The sequence below is a fragment of the Saccoglossus kowalevskii genome, chromosome 6, assembly GCF_978046115.1.
Source record: "Saccoglossus kowalevskii chromosome 6, keSacKowa6.1, whole genome shotgun sequence".
NCBI classification, from domain to species: Eukaryota; Metazoa; Hemichordata; class Enteropneusta; family Harrimaniidae; genus Saccoglossus; species Saccoglossus kowalevskii.
This window is the reverse complement of record NC_140646.1, coordinates 37981917-38000931: the sequence shown is the minus strand read 5'-3', so window position 1 is coordinate 38000931 and position 19015 is coordinate 37981917. Positions and strand designations below refer to the sequence as shown.

The window sequence follows — 19015 nt, the reverse complement described above, 5'->3', positions numbered from 1 at the left end:
CCTGGGAAATGTCGTGTCAGGTGACTGGTAAACTTTGACCTCTTATTTAAAAATATGGTGACTCGCATGGCGAACACAATGTTTTGAGTATATGTCCTAATTATATATATATCTATTTTCATATTAGGCATGTGAGTGGTGTTATGCGAACATCCAGTCTTCACAACTACAGACATTTTTTGAAAATTGAATTTTTAAAACGATTTCTCATTGCATCAAGTATGACAAGTTGTGAAAGTTCCTCATCCACCATTCCCAGTCAAAGAAGACAGAGACACAGAGGAGGTCAGAAAAGAAAAAGGCGTGACCAAACAGAACAAGGGGTAACTCTAATCATTTACAGTATTTGTTTTACAAATCAATTTTTAATTTACAAGTGCGAGTGAATAACTATAGTATTATTAATTTAGTTAGCAATACCATATACAAAAGTATTAGGTAAAGTTACTATTAGTGTATCTTTTTTTAGTAATGCTGGTTTCGTGATTCCATGCATCATGACTGTCTCGAATTGGCCAATGGGCGTTATATGGTGTAACCTGGTTAAGTCCCAATATATGCAATAAATTTACCACAAATTAAGCTATGAATATTCACAGCAATAATTATTTAAATCATGACCATGTGATGGTTACATCATATAAACCACCAGCATGAAGCATTTTCTTGATTGGAACACATGTTGCCAACCTAGTAGACGTGCCACTTACAAATCAATATCAGGGGTGTATTGGTTTTGTCCAATCATGATAGAGATCAACTGATCGTGATTGTCTGTTCAATCACGCTCAGACACAGTCGTGATTCGTAATCATAACAATTATGCCCGGCACTATGATTTTTGTGATTAAATATGGCAAACAGATAACAGCCCTTGAGCAATGAAGTGCAAATATCTGAATGTCTTCTTTTGCCATTTTTAACATGTGCATAGAAACATATATCTTGATAAAATAGTGTCTACTTTTTGCGTGTAATTTTTTACCATTATGTATAATTGAATAAAAGAAATCAGTTATGATTATAATTACTTGATAATTACTTGTTTCACTCAGAGCCTCAATAACATTAATAACAATGTGTATGCTGGAATTAACCATTCAGTTTATAACTTAATTAAGCAAAAAACAGAACATTCCTACACTTCAGTAATTATTATATATTTATAGTAACATTATATGATAATATCTGATGCATATTTGATTTATTTATCAATATATGGTAAGTTGTATTTCAGATTTGGTGAACACTCTTGTACCCCAGCCTTGTACATAAAGTGCTAAATTCTCAATACATGTAGTTCGGTATACAGTCAATTTATTTGTTACCATGGCTTTTCAAATGAAAATAAATCACTGGAGTAAGAACAGAAATATCAACCTAAACTTCAAATGATCAGAGGTGCAACACACATTAGAGATGTGCAGTGCCAAAAATGTTGCTGATGAAAACAGCTCAAATGACTTTATTTGAAGGCAGCACTGATCCTGCTAAGCAATGAGACTACATCCATTTAGAACAGACAGAACAGCCCCAGATCAAGAAAACCAGTTAGATGTGTAGTATAATACAGATAACAATGACAAGTTTGGTGCTTTTGTCTATTAGTCTTTGTAGAGGTGGGTATTGAAAAAAAGTAAAAACCTATTGATAAACAATCTGAAAAACTAATTTGAACAGCATAGAAACCCAAATCAGCGAAATTCTATCCTTCTATTTATTCTGCAGTCTCTGTGAAAAATATCACCAAAAACTAAACACAGCATATGTCCAAATGACATTTGTTTGTTTCACTGTTATCTGGGTTTCGCCACGAGAGATGTTACACATGACTCATAAACATGAACATGAAGATGCATGTTTATTTACCATATTTGTTCTATTATAGTAGCGCATATGATTACGTAAATTACAAATATGTTTCTGTTGTCAAAATAAATCATTTTAATGATTCACTATACATTAAATGCAACAATCGTTATGTGTGCTTCTGATAAAACAAATATGGTATTTGTTTTAGCCATGCCAAATTGTCCACTACCGTAATACTGCTCTCATTATGTTAATCTTAAGGTAGCGGGACTATTATTTGCATACTTGTTTTCATCTTCTAATTGTGACTAAATGACTACAAATAGACCCAGGAAAGTATATATTTTTAGAATCGCCAGACTTCAAGCTTTTCAAAGATGTGTTTGTCATGCTCGTATCTGCATTCTATGACGCGTTACTCAATCAAAGGTGAAAAATTACTTTTTCTGTAAAAAAAATAATTACGCATTTATGCTGGTGATAAGAAGTATTTTTTTCACTTTTCTGGTAAATTGAATGTGTCTGGTCAGTTTTATTCAAGCAACACGTTTTAAAAAATAGTATGCTGAATTTCAATTACTGTTTTAGTCGCATTGCCCCCTACTCAAACCACAACTCGTTGGTAAATAATCGATGAAATAGTTTGTCTGGACACATTCAAGTTCCTCTCACTGTCACCTTAAAGCTGTGAAAATTTGGTGTTAATCCGATGACAATAGTTGCGTTCACGCATAGCTCCTTAGCACGGGCTAAGAGGTCAAATTCCTTAGCCCGTGCTAAGAAAACGTGCGTGAACGCTTAGCACGGGCTAAGAAATGCTAAGTACGGGTTAAATCTGATCCGAATTTAAGACGCGGTCTAGACCTTAGCACGGGCTAACAAAGTATGCGCAAACGCTTAGCCCAGGGCTAAGCGCCCTCTGCGGCGACCTTTGGGTGTGAAAATTGTCCCATGTTCATATAACGACACTATTCCACCAGTCATTACTCCGCGCTCGCTTCCACACTAATCGGGTCACTGTAGTAGTAGAGCGTACAGCAGCTCCAATTGTAGACAAAATAAATTTGGTTCGCTGTCTACGACATGCATTAATAAAACTCTGTATTCTGTTACGACCGTTGTATACTGTTTATGTGCATCCAAATAAGTTGGGTCCGTCTTCTCTCGCATTCCTGTGCACGTCGCTTCAAAATTAGAACGAAACATGCCAGCAGCAGAAATAGAACCTCGCGCGTGTCATCCATTTTTCGTTCGTAAATAGCGGCTTACCAAAGGTCACCGACTAATGGCACCCCTTAGCCCGTGCTAACGACTGGCCCTCCCTGTGCGTGGACGCAATTGGGTCTAGCCGAAATGCAAATATGCTAGATAAGCCTAAATCAGCTTAAATCTTAGCCCGTACTTCGTGTAACGTGAACACAACTATTAAGTATACGTTATTTTTTGTTAAAGACCTTGTATTTTGAAAAACATAAACTCTTAGAAAACGTCTGACACATTCATATGCAAATGACTAATCTGTGAAACCAACAGAGGTGGAGACAAACCACTCAAATGTTTGGAAACACTTATTGTGTGTCAGATAGCTACTGATAACACATCCTAACATTGCTTTGTCTTGAGTTTATCTTTGAAACTTATAGGCACACAGATTAAACCTGTGTTGTTGATTTTGGAAAACACTACTGTCGCTGTCATGCTCCCCTTCAGAAAATCTACATTTTAACCAACTTACATGACATTCTATGTTATGTTGACTTTATCACATGAAAGTTTATAGTGCATTTCATCAATTAATAAATAAATGTGGAAATCGTAATTTTCAACAAAAATAATAGTCTCGCTACCTTAAAGGTAATGTGCTGAATTTCTTTGTTAATTTCACCAGGAAAGAAGCAGTGTTGCTGATGCTGGTTCAATTCCACTTGCTAAACCACAAAAGAAGGCAAAGTTTTTTGATGAGGGAAAGTACAGTGAAACAAGTTACTATTTTGAAAATGGTAAGTTATAAATTTAAGCTTCTTGTTGTTACATGTAGGTGTATTATGAGAGAATGGTATTATTCTGTCACATTTTAGCTCCTTTTTGTTTGCAAAGTGAATATTAAAACAGATTTAAACAGGTGTTTGTACTTGTTACTGACTATGATACATTTTGTGTGTACTTGTTACTGACTATGATACATTTTATGTGTACTTGTTACTGACTATGATACATTTTATGTGTACTTGTTACTGACTATGATACATTTTGTGTGTACTTGTTACTGACTATGATACATTTTATGTGTACTTGTTACTGACTATGATACATTTTGTGTGTACTTGTTACTGACTATGATACATTTTGTGTGTACTTGTTACTATGATACATTTTATGTGTACTTGTTACTGACTATGATACATTTTGTGTGTACTTGTTACTATGATACATTTTATGTGTACTTGTTACTGACTATGATACATTTTGTGTGTACTTGTTACTGACTATGATACATTTTATGTGTACTTGTTACTGACTATGATACATTTTATGTGTACTTGTTACTGACTATGATACATTTTATGTGTACTTGTTACTGACTATGATACATTTTATGTGTACTTGTTACTGACTATGATACATTTTATGTGTACTTGTTACTGACTATGATACATTTTATGTGTACTTGTTACTGACTATGATACATTTTATGTGTACTTGTTACTGACTATGATACATTTTATGTGTACTTGTTACTGACTATGATACATTTTATGTGTACTTGTTACTGACTATGATACATTTTGTGTGTACTTGTTACTGACTATGATACATTTTATGCGTACTTGTTACTGACTATGATACATTTTATGTGTACTTGTTACTGACTATGATACATTTTATGTGTACTTGTTACTGACTATGATACATTTTGTGTGTACTTGTTACTGACTATGATACATTTTGTGTGTACTTGTTACTGACTATGATACATTTTGTGTGTACTTGTTACTGACTATGATACATATTATGTGTACTTGTTACTGACTATGATACATTTTATGTGTACTTGTTACTGACTATGATACATTTTATGTGTACTTGTTACTGACTATGATACATTTTATGTGTACTTGTTACTGACTATGATACATTTTATGTGTACTTGTTACTGACTATGATACATTTTGTGTGTACTTGTTACTGACTATGATACATTCTGTGTGTACTTGTTACTGACTATGATACATTTTATGTGTACTTGTTACTGACTATGATACATTTTATGTGTACTTGTTACTATGATACATTTTATGTGTATTTGTTACTATGATACATTTTATGTGTACTTGTTACTGACTATGATACATTTTATGTGTACTTGTTACTGACTATGATACATTTTATGTGTACTTGTTACTGACTATGATACATTTTGTGTGTACTTGTTACTGACTATGATACATTTTGTGTGTACTTGTTACTGACTATGATACATTTTGTGTGTACTTGTTACTGACTATGATACATTCTGTGTGTACTTGTTACTGACTATGATATATTTTGTGTGGACTTGTTACTGACTATGATACATTTTGAGTGGACTTGTTACTGACTATGATACATTTTGAGTGGACTTGTTACTGACTATGATACATTTTGAGTGGACTTGTTACTGACTATGATACATTTTGAGTGGACTTGTTACTGACTGATACATTTTATGTGTACTTGTTACTGACTATGATACATTTTGTGTGTACTTGTTACTGACTATGATACATTTTATGTGTACTTGTTACTGACTATGATACATTTTGTGTGTACTTGTTACTGACTATGATACATTCTGTGTGTACTTGTTACTGACTATGATATATTTTGTGTGGACTTGTTACTGACTATGATACATTTTGAGTGGACTTGTTACTGACTATGATACATTTTGAGTAGACTTGTTACTGACTATGATACATTTTGAGTGGACTTGTTACTGACTATGATACATTTTGAGTGGACTTGTTACTGACTATGATACATTTTGTGTGTACTTGTTACTGACTATGATACATTTTGTGTGTACTTGTTACTGACTATGATACATTTTGTGTGTACTTGTTACTGACTATGATACATTGTGTGTGTACTTGTTACTGACTATGGTACTTGTTACTGACTATGATACATTTTATGTGTACTTGTTACTGACTATGATACATTTTGTGTGTACTTGTTACTGACTATGATACATTTTGTGTGTACTTGTTACTGACTATGATACATTTTATGTGTACTTGTTACTGACTATGATACATTTTGTGTGTACTTGTTACTGACTATGGTACTTGTTACTGACTATGATACATTTTATGTGTACTTGTTACTGACTATGATACATTTTGTGTGTACTTGTTACTGACTATGATACATTTTGTGTGTACTTGTTACTGACTATGATACATTTTGTGTGTACTTGTTACTGACTATGGTACTTGTTACTGACTATGATACATTTTGTGTGTACTTGTTACTGACTATGATACATTTTGTGTGTACTTGTTACTGACTATGATACATTTTATGTGTACTTGTTACTGACTATGGTACTTGTTACTGACTATGATACATTTTATGTGTACTTGTTACTGACTATGATACATTTTATGTGTACTTGTTACTGACTATGATACATATTATGTGTACTTGTTACTGACTATGGTACTTGTTACTGACTACGATACATTTTGTGTGTACTTGTTACTGACTATGATACATTTTATGTGTACTTGTTACTGACTATGATACATTTTATGTGTACTTGTTACTGACTATGATACATTTTGAGTGGACTTGTTACTGACTATGGTACTTGCTACTGACTATGATACATTTTGAGTGTACTTGTTACTGACTATGATACATTTTATGTGTACTTGTTACTGACTATGGTACTTGTTACTGACTATGATACATTTTGAGTGGACTTGTTACTGACTATGGTACATTTTGAGTGGACTTGTTACTGACTATGGTACATTTTGAGTGGACTTGTTACTGACTATGGTACATTTTGAGTGGACTTGTTACTGACTATGGTACTTGTTACTGACTATGATACATTTTGAGTGGACTTGTTACTGACTATGGTACATTTTGAGTGGACTTGTTACTGACTATGATACATTTTGAGTGGACTTGTTACTGACTGATACATTTTATGTGTACTTGTTACTGACTGATACATTTTATGTGTACTTGTTACTGACTGATACATTTTATGTGTACTTGTTACTGACTGATACATTTTATGTGTACTTGTTACTGACTATGATACATTTGTTGTAGGTTTGCGTAAAGTACATCCATACTATTATACCTTCTCCACACACTGTAAAGGACGTTGGCTTGGATTGAAGCTACATGATATCTTTAAAAAGGAATTCAGATCAGAGTCACCTGAATTTTATGTAAGTGAAATTAATTTTCTTCCATGTAACATTGCATTCTTTGTTGCTGCATTTTATTAGCTCCGCTCTCGACAAAGTCGGCACAGCGGAGCTGTTCATATTACTGATTGTCTGTCGTCGTCGTCGTCCGTCGTCGTTGTCTGTCGTCGTCAACTTTACAATTTCAACTTATTCTTCAAAACCTCAAGTCAGAATGTTTTCAAATTTGATATGCAGATACCTTGGATGGTTCTTTCTCAGATTTGTTCATTTCATGTCAAAATCTCAAATTCTCTATTTTTGGTCAATATTTGTATCATTTTTTTTGCTTTGATATTGCATATATAGGCACTACATGAGGTTCTCTCTCAGATTTGTTCATTTTGTGAAGATATCTTCAATTATCTAATTTTTTTGTCATTTTTGGTAAAAAGTGATATTTTCGACTTCTTGTTAAAAACTGCAAATCCAATTGCTTTGATATTACATATACAGATACTACATGTGGACCTTTCTCAGATTTGTTCATTTCGTGATGGTATCTTTAGTTCTCTAATTTTGGTGACTATTTTTGTAATTATTGGTAAAAAGTGATATTTTCAACTTCTTGTTAAGTCTGATTGCTTTGATACTATACATATAGGTATTTCAGGTAAACCTCTCTCAGATTTGTTCATTTTGTGACGATATCTTCAATTCTCTAATTTTGATAAATATTTTTGTCATTTTTGGTGAAAAGTGATATTTTCGAATTCTTGTTGAAAACAGCAAGTCCGATTGCTTTGATACTATACATATTGTTCATTTTCTAATGACATCTTAAGTTCTTTAATTGAAATGTGCCTTGCTAACAGCGGAGCTATCTCAGCCGACATCTGCTTGTTTGAAAAGCAGAGTTATTCTAAACATAGGGCAATTAACTTTAATGAGTAAGTGATGACTTGAATCACACATCAGAATTACACAGGCTCCAAAGCAGACGATTTGATAACATCTGCCCACGTTCATAAAATTTTAAAATGTGATTACAATAAATATGTGAAAAAAAAGTTAATATGATTTGTAACAAACATAGCACCAGTGCTACAGTCCCTTGGATAACCAAATAGTTGAATGTATTATTAAAGTAGACTAAGTGTTGTATTCAAGTTCAATTTACGATACTTTCACCAAATGACAGGGGAAAAAATTAGAACAAAATGTATTGAATAAAATACATTTCAAACAGTTTCTCTTTGATAGAGGGGCTGTGATTTCATACTATAATTTCATTTGTTGAATCTGGCTAAAACAGGATATCAGCTCTCATGCAGAAGAATTGTCTCTGGCAGTCTATGTTGTAATTTAAATTCATAGTCAATGTGTGACCAAGGTAAGTAAAGTCATTTCAGAGTGCATTGCACTCTTTCAGTTAGTGATAAACATCTGTGAATAAAATAATATTTTTAAATAAACTATAATAAACTAAAAATAATATTTTTAAATAAACTATTATACTGAAAAACAATAGTCATGAAACAATCTGAAAGAATGGAAATCAGCGGATTATGATGAAACCGACAACTCAGTGGCAATGATCAAGTGTTCCAAGTGTCTGATTGGATAATTGAGTTCACAAGAGACATTGTCTATTGACCTGTTCTTGCACAGAATTTCTGCGTCAAGCCATGGTCATGTGATAGTTGACGAAAAGAAAATAATATTTGATATCTGTGTTTTTTTTTTCAGGCTGCTGCAATTAATTCAGGAATGATCACAATCAATGGTAGCAAAGCTAGTCTGGATTATGTAATGAAAAACAATGACTTCTTAGAAAGTAGAGTTCATCGACATGAACCACCTGTTACTGGGCAGCCTATCGATGTTATTGTGTGTAATGACGATATAGCAGTTATCAACAAACCAGCCTCCATACCAGTAAGTTTGTGGGGGGAGGGAGGGAGGGGGGCTGGTTTTGTAACAAAACCTGACTGGTTGTAGGGACCTGGTTGCTATATGTATCGTTTTCGCTTGACCTCTTTGGGATAGTGTGCATTATGAATTGTGAGTGAAAAGTCAATTTACATGTAAAATAAAATAATGGACATCAATTTTGTAGTTTAACAAAAGTATTTATATTTATTACTAATTTACTGATCATCTTGTAGGTCCATCCTTCAGGAAGATACAGACACAACACTATTGTATTTCTACTTGGCAAAGAATATGACCTTAAAAACCTGCACAGTAAGTACAATCTGTATAGCTTTGTGTGAATTATGAATTCAATATACACTCTTCTGATATACACTATGATAAACACTGATATACACTCGATATACTATGATAAACACTGATATACACTCGATATACTATGATACACACTGATATACACCTCTTTGGTTTACTATGATACACACTGATATACACTTGATATACTATGATACACACTGGAATACACCTCTTTGGTTTACTATGATACACACTGATAAACACTTGATATACTATGATACGCACTGAAATACACCTCTTTGGTTTACTATGATACACACTGATAAACACTTGATATACTATGATACACACTGAAATACACCTCTTTGGTTTACTATGATACTGATATACACTAGATATACTATGATACACACTGAAATACACCTCTTTGGTTTACTATGATACACACTGATATACACTCGGTATACTATGATACACACTGAAATACACCTCTTTAGTTTACTATGATTCACACTGATATACACTCGATATACTATGATACACACTGAAATACACCTCTTTGGTTTACTATGATACACACTGATATACACTCAATATACTATGATACACACTGAAATACACCTCTTTGGTTTACTATGATACTGATATACACTAGATATACTATGATACACACTGAAATACACCTCTTTGGTTTACTATGATACACACTGATATACACTTGATATACTATGATACACACTGGAATACACCTCTTTGGTTTACTATGATACACACTGATAAACACTCGATATACTATGATACGCACTGAAATACACCTCTTTGGTTTACTATGATACACACTGATAAACACTTGATATACTATGATACACACTGAAATACACCTCTTTGGTTTACTATGATACACACTGATATACACTCGATATACTATGATACACACTGAAATACACCTCTTTAGTTTACTATGATTCACACTGATATACACTCAATATACTATGATACACACTGAAATACACCTCTTTGGTTTACTATGATACACACTGATATACACTCGATATACTATGATACACACTGAAATACACCTCTTTGGTTTACTATGATACACACTGTTATACACTTGATGTACTATGATACACACTGAAATACACCTCTTTGGTTTACTATGATACTGATATACACTCGATATACTATGATACACACTGAAATACACCTCTTTGGTTTACTATGATACACACTGTTATACACTTGATGTACTATGATACACACTGAAATACACCTCTTTGGTTTACTATGATACTGATATACACTCGATATACTATGATACACACCTCTTTGGTTTACTATGATACACACTGATATACACTCGATATACTATGATACACACTGATATACACTCAATATACTATGATACACACTGGAATACACCTCTTTGGTTTACTATGATACACACTGATAAACACTTGATATACTATGATACGCACTGAAATACACCTCTTTGGTTTACTATGATACACACTGATAAACACTTGATATACTATGATACACACTGAAATACACCTCTTTGGTTTACTATGATACACACTGATATACACCTTTGATTTACTATGATACACTGATATACACCTCTTTGATTTACTATGATACCCACTGATAAACACTTGATATACTATGATACACACTGAAATACACCTCTTTGGTTTACTATGATACACACTGATATACACTTGATATACTGTGATACACACTGATATAACCTCTGATATATACTATGATATACACCACTTTGGTATACTATGATACACACTGATATATACTTCTGATACTATGTTATACACTGATATACACCTCTCTGTTATACCTCTTTTATATACTCCAATCTGTGTACTATTTTATAATGATATGCCATGATGATATTCTGTTATGTTCACTAATATACAACTTTGATATACTATGATATGCACTTCTGAAAAACCTTGATACACACTGATATACACCTCTCTGTTATACCTCTCTTATATACTCCTATTTGTGTACTATTTTATACTCTGATATACCACAATATATTATGATGATATTCTGATAGATGCTTTTATGATATTTTGCATATGTTTGTTTGTTTGTTTGTTTCTAGCCATTCATAGACTGGATAGATTGACTTCAGGGTTATTAATGTTTGCAAGGTAATAACTTTATTGCATATTATACTAATTATAAAAAATATCATTATTATATTAATTTGAATCGTAACAGATTATCTTAATTGTAGCTGGCATGAATGCAAACATTTTATTATGAAATATGATATTATAAAGAATGGATATGATTTTTATGCCGACTACATCTTTTACCAAACATTAGGATGACAACTGGTCTCACCGCTTAATGCCCATATTTGGGCGGTAAACTTTGGTAATGGTTAACATCTTGAATAATATTTTGTAGTTCAGATTTGCTAGAACAGAAAACATTCTTATTCTGAACCAGCATTACCAGTAATAACGATTTTATCTCACTTATAACAAAATAAAACAATCTTGTTTTGCTTTGTTGCTGCAGATCGCTTGAAATGTCACAGAAACTTGATTCTTATGTCAGAGAGAGGAAACTACAGAAGACGTATATCTGTCGGGTCAAGGGAGAATTTCCAAGGTAGCGAGTGCATCTTATTTGCATATATTGACAGTGAAAGGATTTTGAGTTGTGAAATCATGACTTGATCCTGATATGGACAGACAAACAATTTGAATTGACTGAAATACAAAGTGAAACAAATTCTTACTAAACTTTAGTACCGGATTCTGCTGTAAATTCGCCCATCCGAAAAATCGCCCTGGGCAGTTTCACGGCTGGTGAGCTTCAAAATTTCAAAAATATGATCATCAAATATTTGGGGGGGGGCCTTATAGCTTATATTTTCATTCAAAAATCCACCTACGTCGGCAGTTCGACCACCCAAAACGAAAGAAACTATTGCAGAAGCTAATCTAAAATTTTATACATTTTTTTCTTGCTGGATTAAAAAGTAGACCGCGCACCTTTCTCCAAAAAAATCACATTAACAAACCTCGTGCACCAAATACAATTTTTTTTTTCATTTTATTAGTAAGGAAAGTATATTTTAAAAGAAGTTTCAAATAAAAACGAACCCAACTGAATTGCTTAGTAGCAAATGATCGCGGCAGCGCAATTCGGTCATGCTGTGTTTCACAATTGTTGATTATTACATGCAAAAAATAAATTTGTTGAATTATTATTTCATCGTAAGCGAATGATTCCGATCGCATTTTCAACACTTGATGCTGTAGAAATAAATATCCACCATGTTTTGACCTGGGAAGGTGTTATTTGACCGGACAGGTCAAATCGCTAATTAACCAATGAAAACAATGGATGATGCCAACGTGTTCAAATTAACATCGCTCATTTAAATATGTTAATGTTATGAATGCAGCACAGAAGTGATTTGCCGATGTTGTTGTACGATCTTTTGGCTTGGATTTTGATGGGAAAACGGCATGATTTGTTTAAAAAATTAGTTGTTTTTAAAAGATAAACTGAGCATTTAAAGAATAATTTAACATTATTTACAGCAATAACAGCTCATTGTCGAAACGAAGCTCACCCATTCACACTAGTCGCAATAAACATCAATACTCTTGAATAGGCGTCAATAACTATGGTGAAACTTTTAGGCATCAGAAAAAATTAAAATAACACCTTAAAAACTGCTGAAAAATCGCCCTTGGTCCCATTTTATTTATTTTTCAAACCCAAACTGCTGTTTAACAACCCAGGGCGAATTTACGGCAGAATCTGGTAATTGTGAGGTCAAATGTCAAACTTGAATCTTGAACCAGCATAGCACATGCATGTTGACACTATGTATTTCCAATGCATTGCTATGAGTACTAGGTTGTCACCTGGTAATTGTATAAGTCAATGTCAATTTGAATGGTGATCACATGAATTTTGAACATTTCTGTTGGATACATTTTAAGTTTTACAATACATAATACACATTGTATAACAGGGATGGGTTTATGAAAAGGTAAGAAAATAATAATAAAGTATAATAAAAGGAGAGTAATATCTGCCATTCTGTGTATTTTGTGTTAGTCAAAATATAACGTGAATTACTGATATATTTTCATTATTATACCTCATGACCATGACAGCCAATCAGATTAGCATATTACAGGTAAACATATTCGTATGTCTACCTCCATCTGGATACCTTATTCCTGAATTTACCTGATTTACACCAATAACTTGTGAGGCTTCACCTCGGTTGACAATGAGCTCTTCGGGTCGCCAAATCTATATGTCAACCTCTGTTGGGGTGAACATTTGTATAATGTTTGCTGTTTTGGTTTAATGCTGTTGACCTTTCCCATGATACAATGCCTGACATTATAGAATAGAATCTTTATTGCTATTGTACCCTATATTTGAGGTTTTAATGAAAAATACAATAAAGTACGGTAATACACTTGAAAACAAACACTAATACAGAAAAACAAAAATCAAACAAGACACTCAAATTTCTAAACATAGAAAAAATGTTTATATATGCATTGATATTTGAGATAATGTGATTTCTATTTATGTATTCAGTGAGCCTGTGGAATGCTGTGAGCCCATTAAGACAATGTCTCATAAGATAGGTGTATGTCGAGTCAGTCCTGAAGGCAAGGAGTGTCAAACCAATTTTTATAGAAAAAGTTACAATGGAACAAGCAGTGTAGTTATATGTAAGTATTGGCTAATATTTTGATATTTGTGGCTTTCATGCTTTCCTTGCTCAGGAACATTAACGTCAGTTGCTCCATATCCCATCCCATTATTTTTGAAGAACTGTCAGTATGTAAATTAAATTTCAACATTTTATCACATAACCAATTCTGAATGTCAAAACATCAGAGAAACCATTTTACGCAACTATCAACCGTATGCAAATTAGGTATGGTGTCGAAACATTTGCAGTAAGTGATATTTGACACATTAACGTTATTACTGTGAATAATATGCTCTGTGGTCATGTGATTAAATGAAATGAGAGTAGCTGTCAACACCACTGAGTTACCTTATAATTACTCTCACTTCATCTTGGCTTTGTTTGGCCGCATATAACTGTTTTTCACAGGTGAGCCACATACAGGTCGCATGCACCAAATCCGAGTCCATCTTCAATATTTAGGTTATCCAATAATGAACGATCCTTTGTACAACAACCCAGTATGGGGTAAAGATGTAGGTAAAGGAGGAGTAAATGATCTACCAGACGATGAGGTAAGTGAACAAAACTGTAGTCAAACTTAGTTGTAATACTCTTTGCCTCGTCACATTTCTCAAATAAATCAGACAGTTTTAAAATTAGGTCATTGTCCAAAGATGGCGGAGACTGATCAGCTGAATTTCCTGAATCTACCATATGTGACACACTTTACCGGTACACATAATTGCAAAAAAGAAGTTGTGAAGCGTAGGTTTCAAACTGCTGCATGTGATGAAAAGAGTCAAAACTAGATTCTAGATTGATTTGCATGTACATGCTTATTTATAAAACATTCCCTTCCTTCAAATAGTTTTACCATATTTATCCGGGTAATAGCTCCCCCCCCCACACTTTTGATACAATAAAAAAATTGAGGTCATATTCTGGCATATGCCCAGGGGGTCTTTATCTATACTTGTAATAAAAAAAGATATTTTTTTTTTTGTATTAAGAGTTAACTTTGTTGTGATTCTGATAAAAATTCTTGAAAAATAATTGTCAATTGCCTAAAACAATGGATAAATGCGAAATAGCTGTGACATCAAAATAGGTAATTTTGCTTTCCGCATTCAGGGCTGATTTACATTTACTTTCAAGATTTTTTATCTGAATCATATTAGTCAGCAAGTCTACAAAATGTATATTGAAGCAGAAATTGTAGTTCTCTTCTGAAATATGTTGTGGCCCTGAAAAGGTCGTTTGGTTTGTGCTTCCTTAGAAACTATTCAAGCAAATCTTGCAGTATAATATATATGGAGAGCTGATCACTGCCCATTGATATGGTGAAAAATAGTGCAGTTAGTGTATTAAACTCTATTTATGTGATATTCACATGATAATGTAAAAATAAATTTGAAACACTTACATATTTTAGATACTGTCAAAGCTAATAGAGCGAAATAACAGAGAAAATGATGCTACATTGTTAGAAGACAAGACGAATGAAGTCTTGGATCATATAAAGGAACAAAACATGGAAGTGAAGAGTAAAGAGCAATCAAGTAACATAGACGGTAAATGTGTAGAACCAATAGTTGAACTGCAAAATACAAAGGAAACTGAGGATGTAGCAGGAATTACAAGTGGAGATGAAGCAAATAAAGTTGTGAAGCAGAAAGATGTCAGTTGTGATGTTGTAGATGCAATGTGTAAAGAATGCAGACTGAAGCACAGCGATCCTTTGCCACATCAGATGATTATGTATCTTCATGCATTGACTTATAAGGTAAGTATCAGGATTGTGTTCAATGTGAAACACTGCCACATGATGGCTGCTGTGAAACATTGCCACATGATGGCTGCTGTGAAACACTGCCACATGATGACTGCTGTGAAACACTGCCACAAGAAGCTGCTGTGAAACATTGCCACTTGATAGCTGCTGTGAAACATTGCCACATGATAGCTGCTGTGAAACATTGCCACATGATGGCTGCTGTGAAACACTGCCACATGACTGCTGTGAAACATTGCCACATGATGGCTGCTGTGAAACGTTGCCACAGTGGCTGCTGCGAAACACTGCCACATGACTGCTGTGAAACATTGCCACATGATGGCTGCTGTGGAACATTGCCACACGATGGCTGTTGTGAAACACTGCCACATGATGCCTGCTGTGAAACATTGTCACATGGTGCCTGCTGTGAAACATTGCCACATGATGCTGCTGTGAAACATTGCCACATGACGGCTGCTGCGAAATACTGCCACATGGCTGCTGTGAAACATTGCCACATGACGGCTGCTGTGAAACACTGCCACATGACAGCTGCTGTGAAATACTGCCACATAATGGCTGCTGCGAAATACTGCCATATAATTGCAGCTGTGAAACATTGCCACATGACGGCTGCTGTGAAAAACCGCCACATGATGGCTGCTGCAAAAAACCGCCACATGATGGCTGCTGCAAAATGCTGCCACATGATGGCTGCTGCGAAACACTACCACACATTGGCTGCTGCAAAACGCTGTCACACAACGGCTGCTGCAAAACGCTGTCACACAATGGCTGCTGCAAAACACTGCCACATGATGGCTGCTGTTAAATACCACCACACGATGACTGCTGTGAAACATTGCCACAAGATGGCTGCTGTGAAACATGCCACATGACGGTTGCTGTGAAACACTGCCACATGACGACTGCTGTGAAACACTGCCACACAATAGCTGCTGTGAAACGCTACCACATGATGGCTGCTGTGAAAGACTACCACATGATGGCTGCTGTGAAAGACTACCACATGATGGCTGCTGTGAAAGACTACCACATGATGGCTGCTGTGAAACCCTACCACATGATGGCTGCTGCGAAATACCGCCACATGATGGCTGCTGTGAAACCCTGCCACATGATGGTTGCTGTGAAACACTGCCACATGACAGTTGTTGTGAAACACTGCCACATGACAGTTGTTGTGAAACACTGCCACATGATGGCTGTTGTGAAATGCTGCCACACGACAGCTGCTGTGAAACACTGCCACATGATGGTTGTTGTGAAACGCTGCCACATGATGGTTGTGAAACGGTGCCACATGATGGTTGTGAAACGGTGCCACATGATAGCTGCTGTGAAACATTGCCACATGACGGCTGCTGTGAAACGTTGCCACATGACAGCTGCTGTGAAACACTGCCACACGATGCTGCTGTGAAACATTGCCACATGATGGCTGCTGTGAAACACTGCCACATGATGGCTGCTGCGAAACACTACCACACTTGATGGTTGATGTGAAACACAGCCACATGATGGTTGTTGTGAAACACTGCCACATGATGGTTGTTGTGAAACACTGCCACATGATGGCTGCTGTGTAACACTGCCACATGATGGTTGTTGTGAAACACTGCCACATGATGGTTGTTGTGAAACACTGCCACATGATGGTTGTTGTGAAACACTGCCACATGATGGCTGCTGTGCCACATAATGGCTGCTGTGAAACTCTGCCACATTCACATGATGGTGAATTACATCAATAGTTACTGTGTTCAATATGAATAACTGCTGTGAAACACTACTAAATTCACATGACGGTGAATGACATCACTAGTTATTGTGTTCAATGTGGATAACTGCTGTGAAACACTACTAAATTTGCATGATGGTGAATGACATCACTAGTTATTGTGTTCAATATGAATAACTGCTGTGAAACACTACTAAATTCACATGACAGTGAATGACATCACTAGTTATTGTGTTCAATATGGATAACTGCTGTAAGATACTGCCACATTCACATGAAGTGAATGAAATCACTGTTGGTGGAGTAAATGTGCTGTTAAGCCTTTGTATGCCATGATTTTTGGTCCAAGATTTTGCTACAATTTCTTTAATTTTGTCCCACATGTACATAATTTACCATTGGCTTCAGATCTTGCTAACAAAAGTTGAATTTGGCAGAAAGAGCGACAATTCAACATATTGAGACTATTTTTTTTTCCTAATGAGTCCAAAAAATACTACCTACTGGGTCATATGTACTTACAAAGAGCCTCATCCTTTAAAACATTAAAGCAGCATGAATATACTCTACTTTCGATCCGAATTTGTTAGATATAGAAACAAAATTAAATTAATAGGATTAGCTGTTGATTTACTATATTTATCTATTTCAGGGTCCTGATTTTGAGTACTCCACACCAATGCCAGAATGGGCCAGTGAAAATTGGAAAGAACCAGATGAACTCATTGACAGGGAAAAATGACATGCATATTTACTTTGGAACAGCCCCCTCTAGAGTTGAGGTTGAACTATTTTTTTTTAAGTCTCCAACAGTCGTCTTCAGTTATTTTAGGATGGTTTTGTTTATAATCAACAGTCATTAAAAACTGGAGGATCAGGCTGTCATTGTCTTGTTTTTTAGCATTGGGAAATAGGCTAAATGTCTTCAAATTTGATTTTTTGCAATAAAATACACTTGAACAAGTGCCAGTTAGTTAAATAGTGAACAAATTACATTAGAGCAGTTTCTATTTCTTCTTTTATTTCATGTCATGCAGAAGTGGCTCTAGAACAGCATTTGCATTCAGCCCAGGATGACCAAGATAAAGGTGGGCTCAGAAGTCAATCCTCAAAAAAGACTGATATTTCTGGAGGTTTTTAATTTCAGACAAAAACTGAAATTCAATTCGCTGAAAACTAAAGTAACTTGGAATACAGTTGTGTATTTTGCACATTAAAAAAATAGTCTGGAGAATTGGTGATGTTGATCAGCATCAAAAACAACCTTTGACGATTAGGCCATGAAAACTATTACACATATCATAGGGAAA

At 34.7% G+C, this 19015-nt stretch overlaps 1 protein-coding gene across 1 annotated transcript; it reads left to right on the top strand.

Moving 5' to 3' along the window:
* The first annotated feature begins 34 nt into the window (after window positions 1–34).
* Window positions 35–18698, top strand: LOC102802511 (pseudouridylate synthase RPUSD2-like). The gene is made up of 11 exons (XM_085500501.1): window positions 35–323; window positions 3701–3812; window positions 7141–7262; window positions 8970–9158; window positions 9389–9467; window positions 11581–11629; window positions 12006–12098; window positions 14064–14200; window positions 14593–14738; window positions 15599–15949; window positions 18358–18698. The coding sequence occupies exons 1-11, from the start codon at window positions 144–146 to the stop codon at window positions 18445–18447; spliced, it is 1548 nt and encodes a 515-aa protein (XP_085356627.1). The 5' UTR covers window positions 35–143; the 3' UTR covers window positions 18448–18698.
* Window positions 18699–19015: the final 317 nt, after the last annotated feature.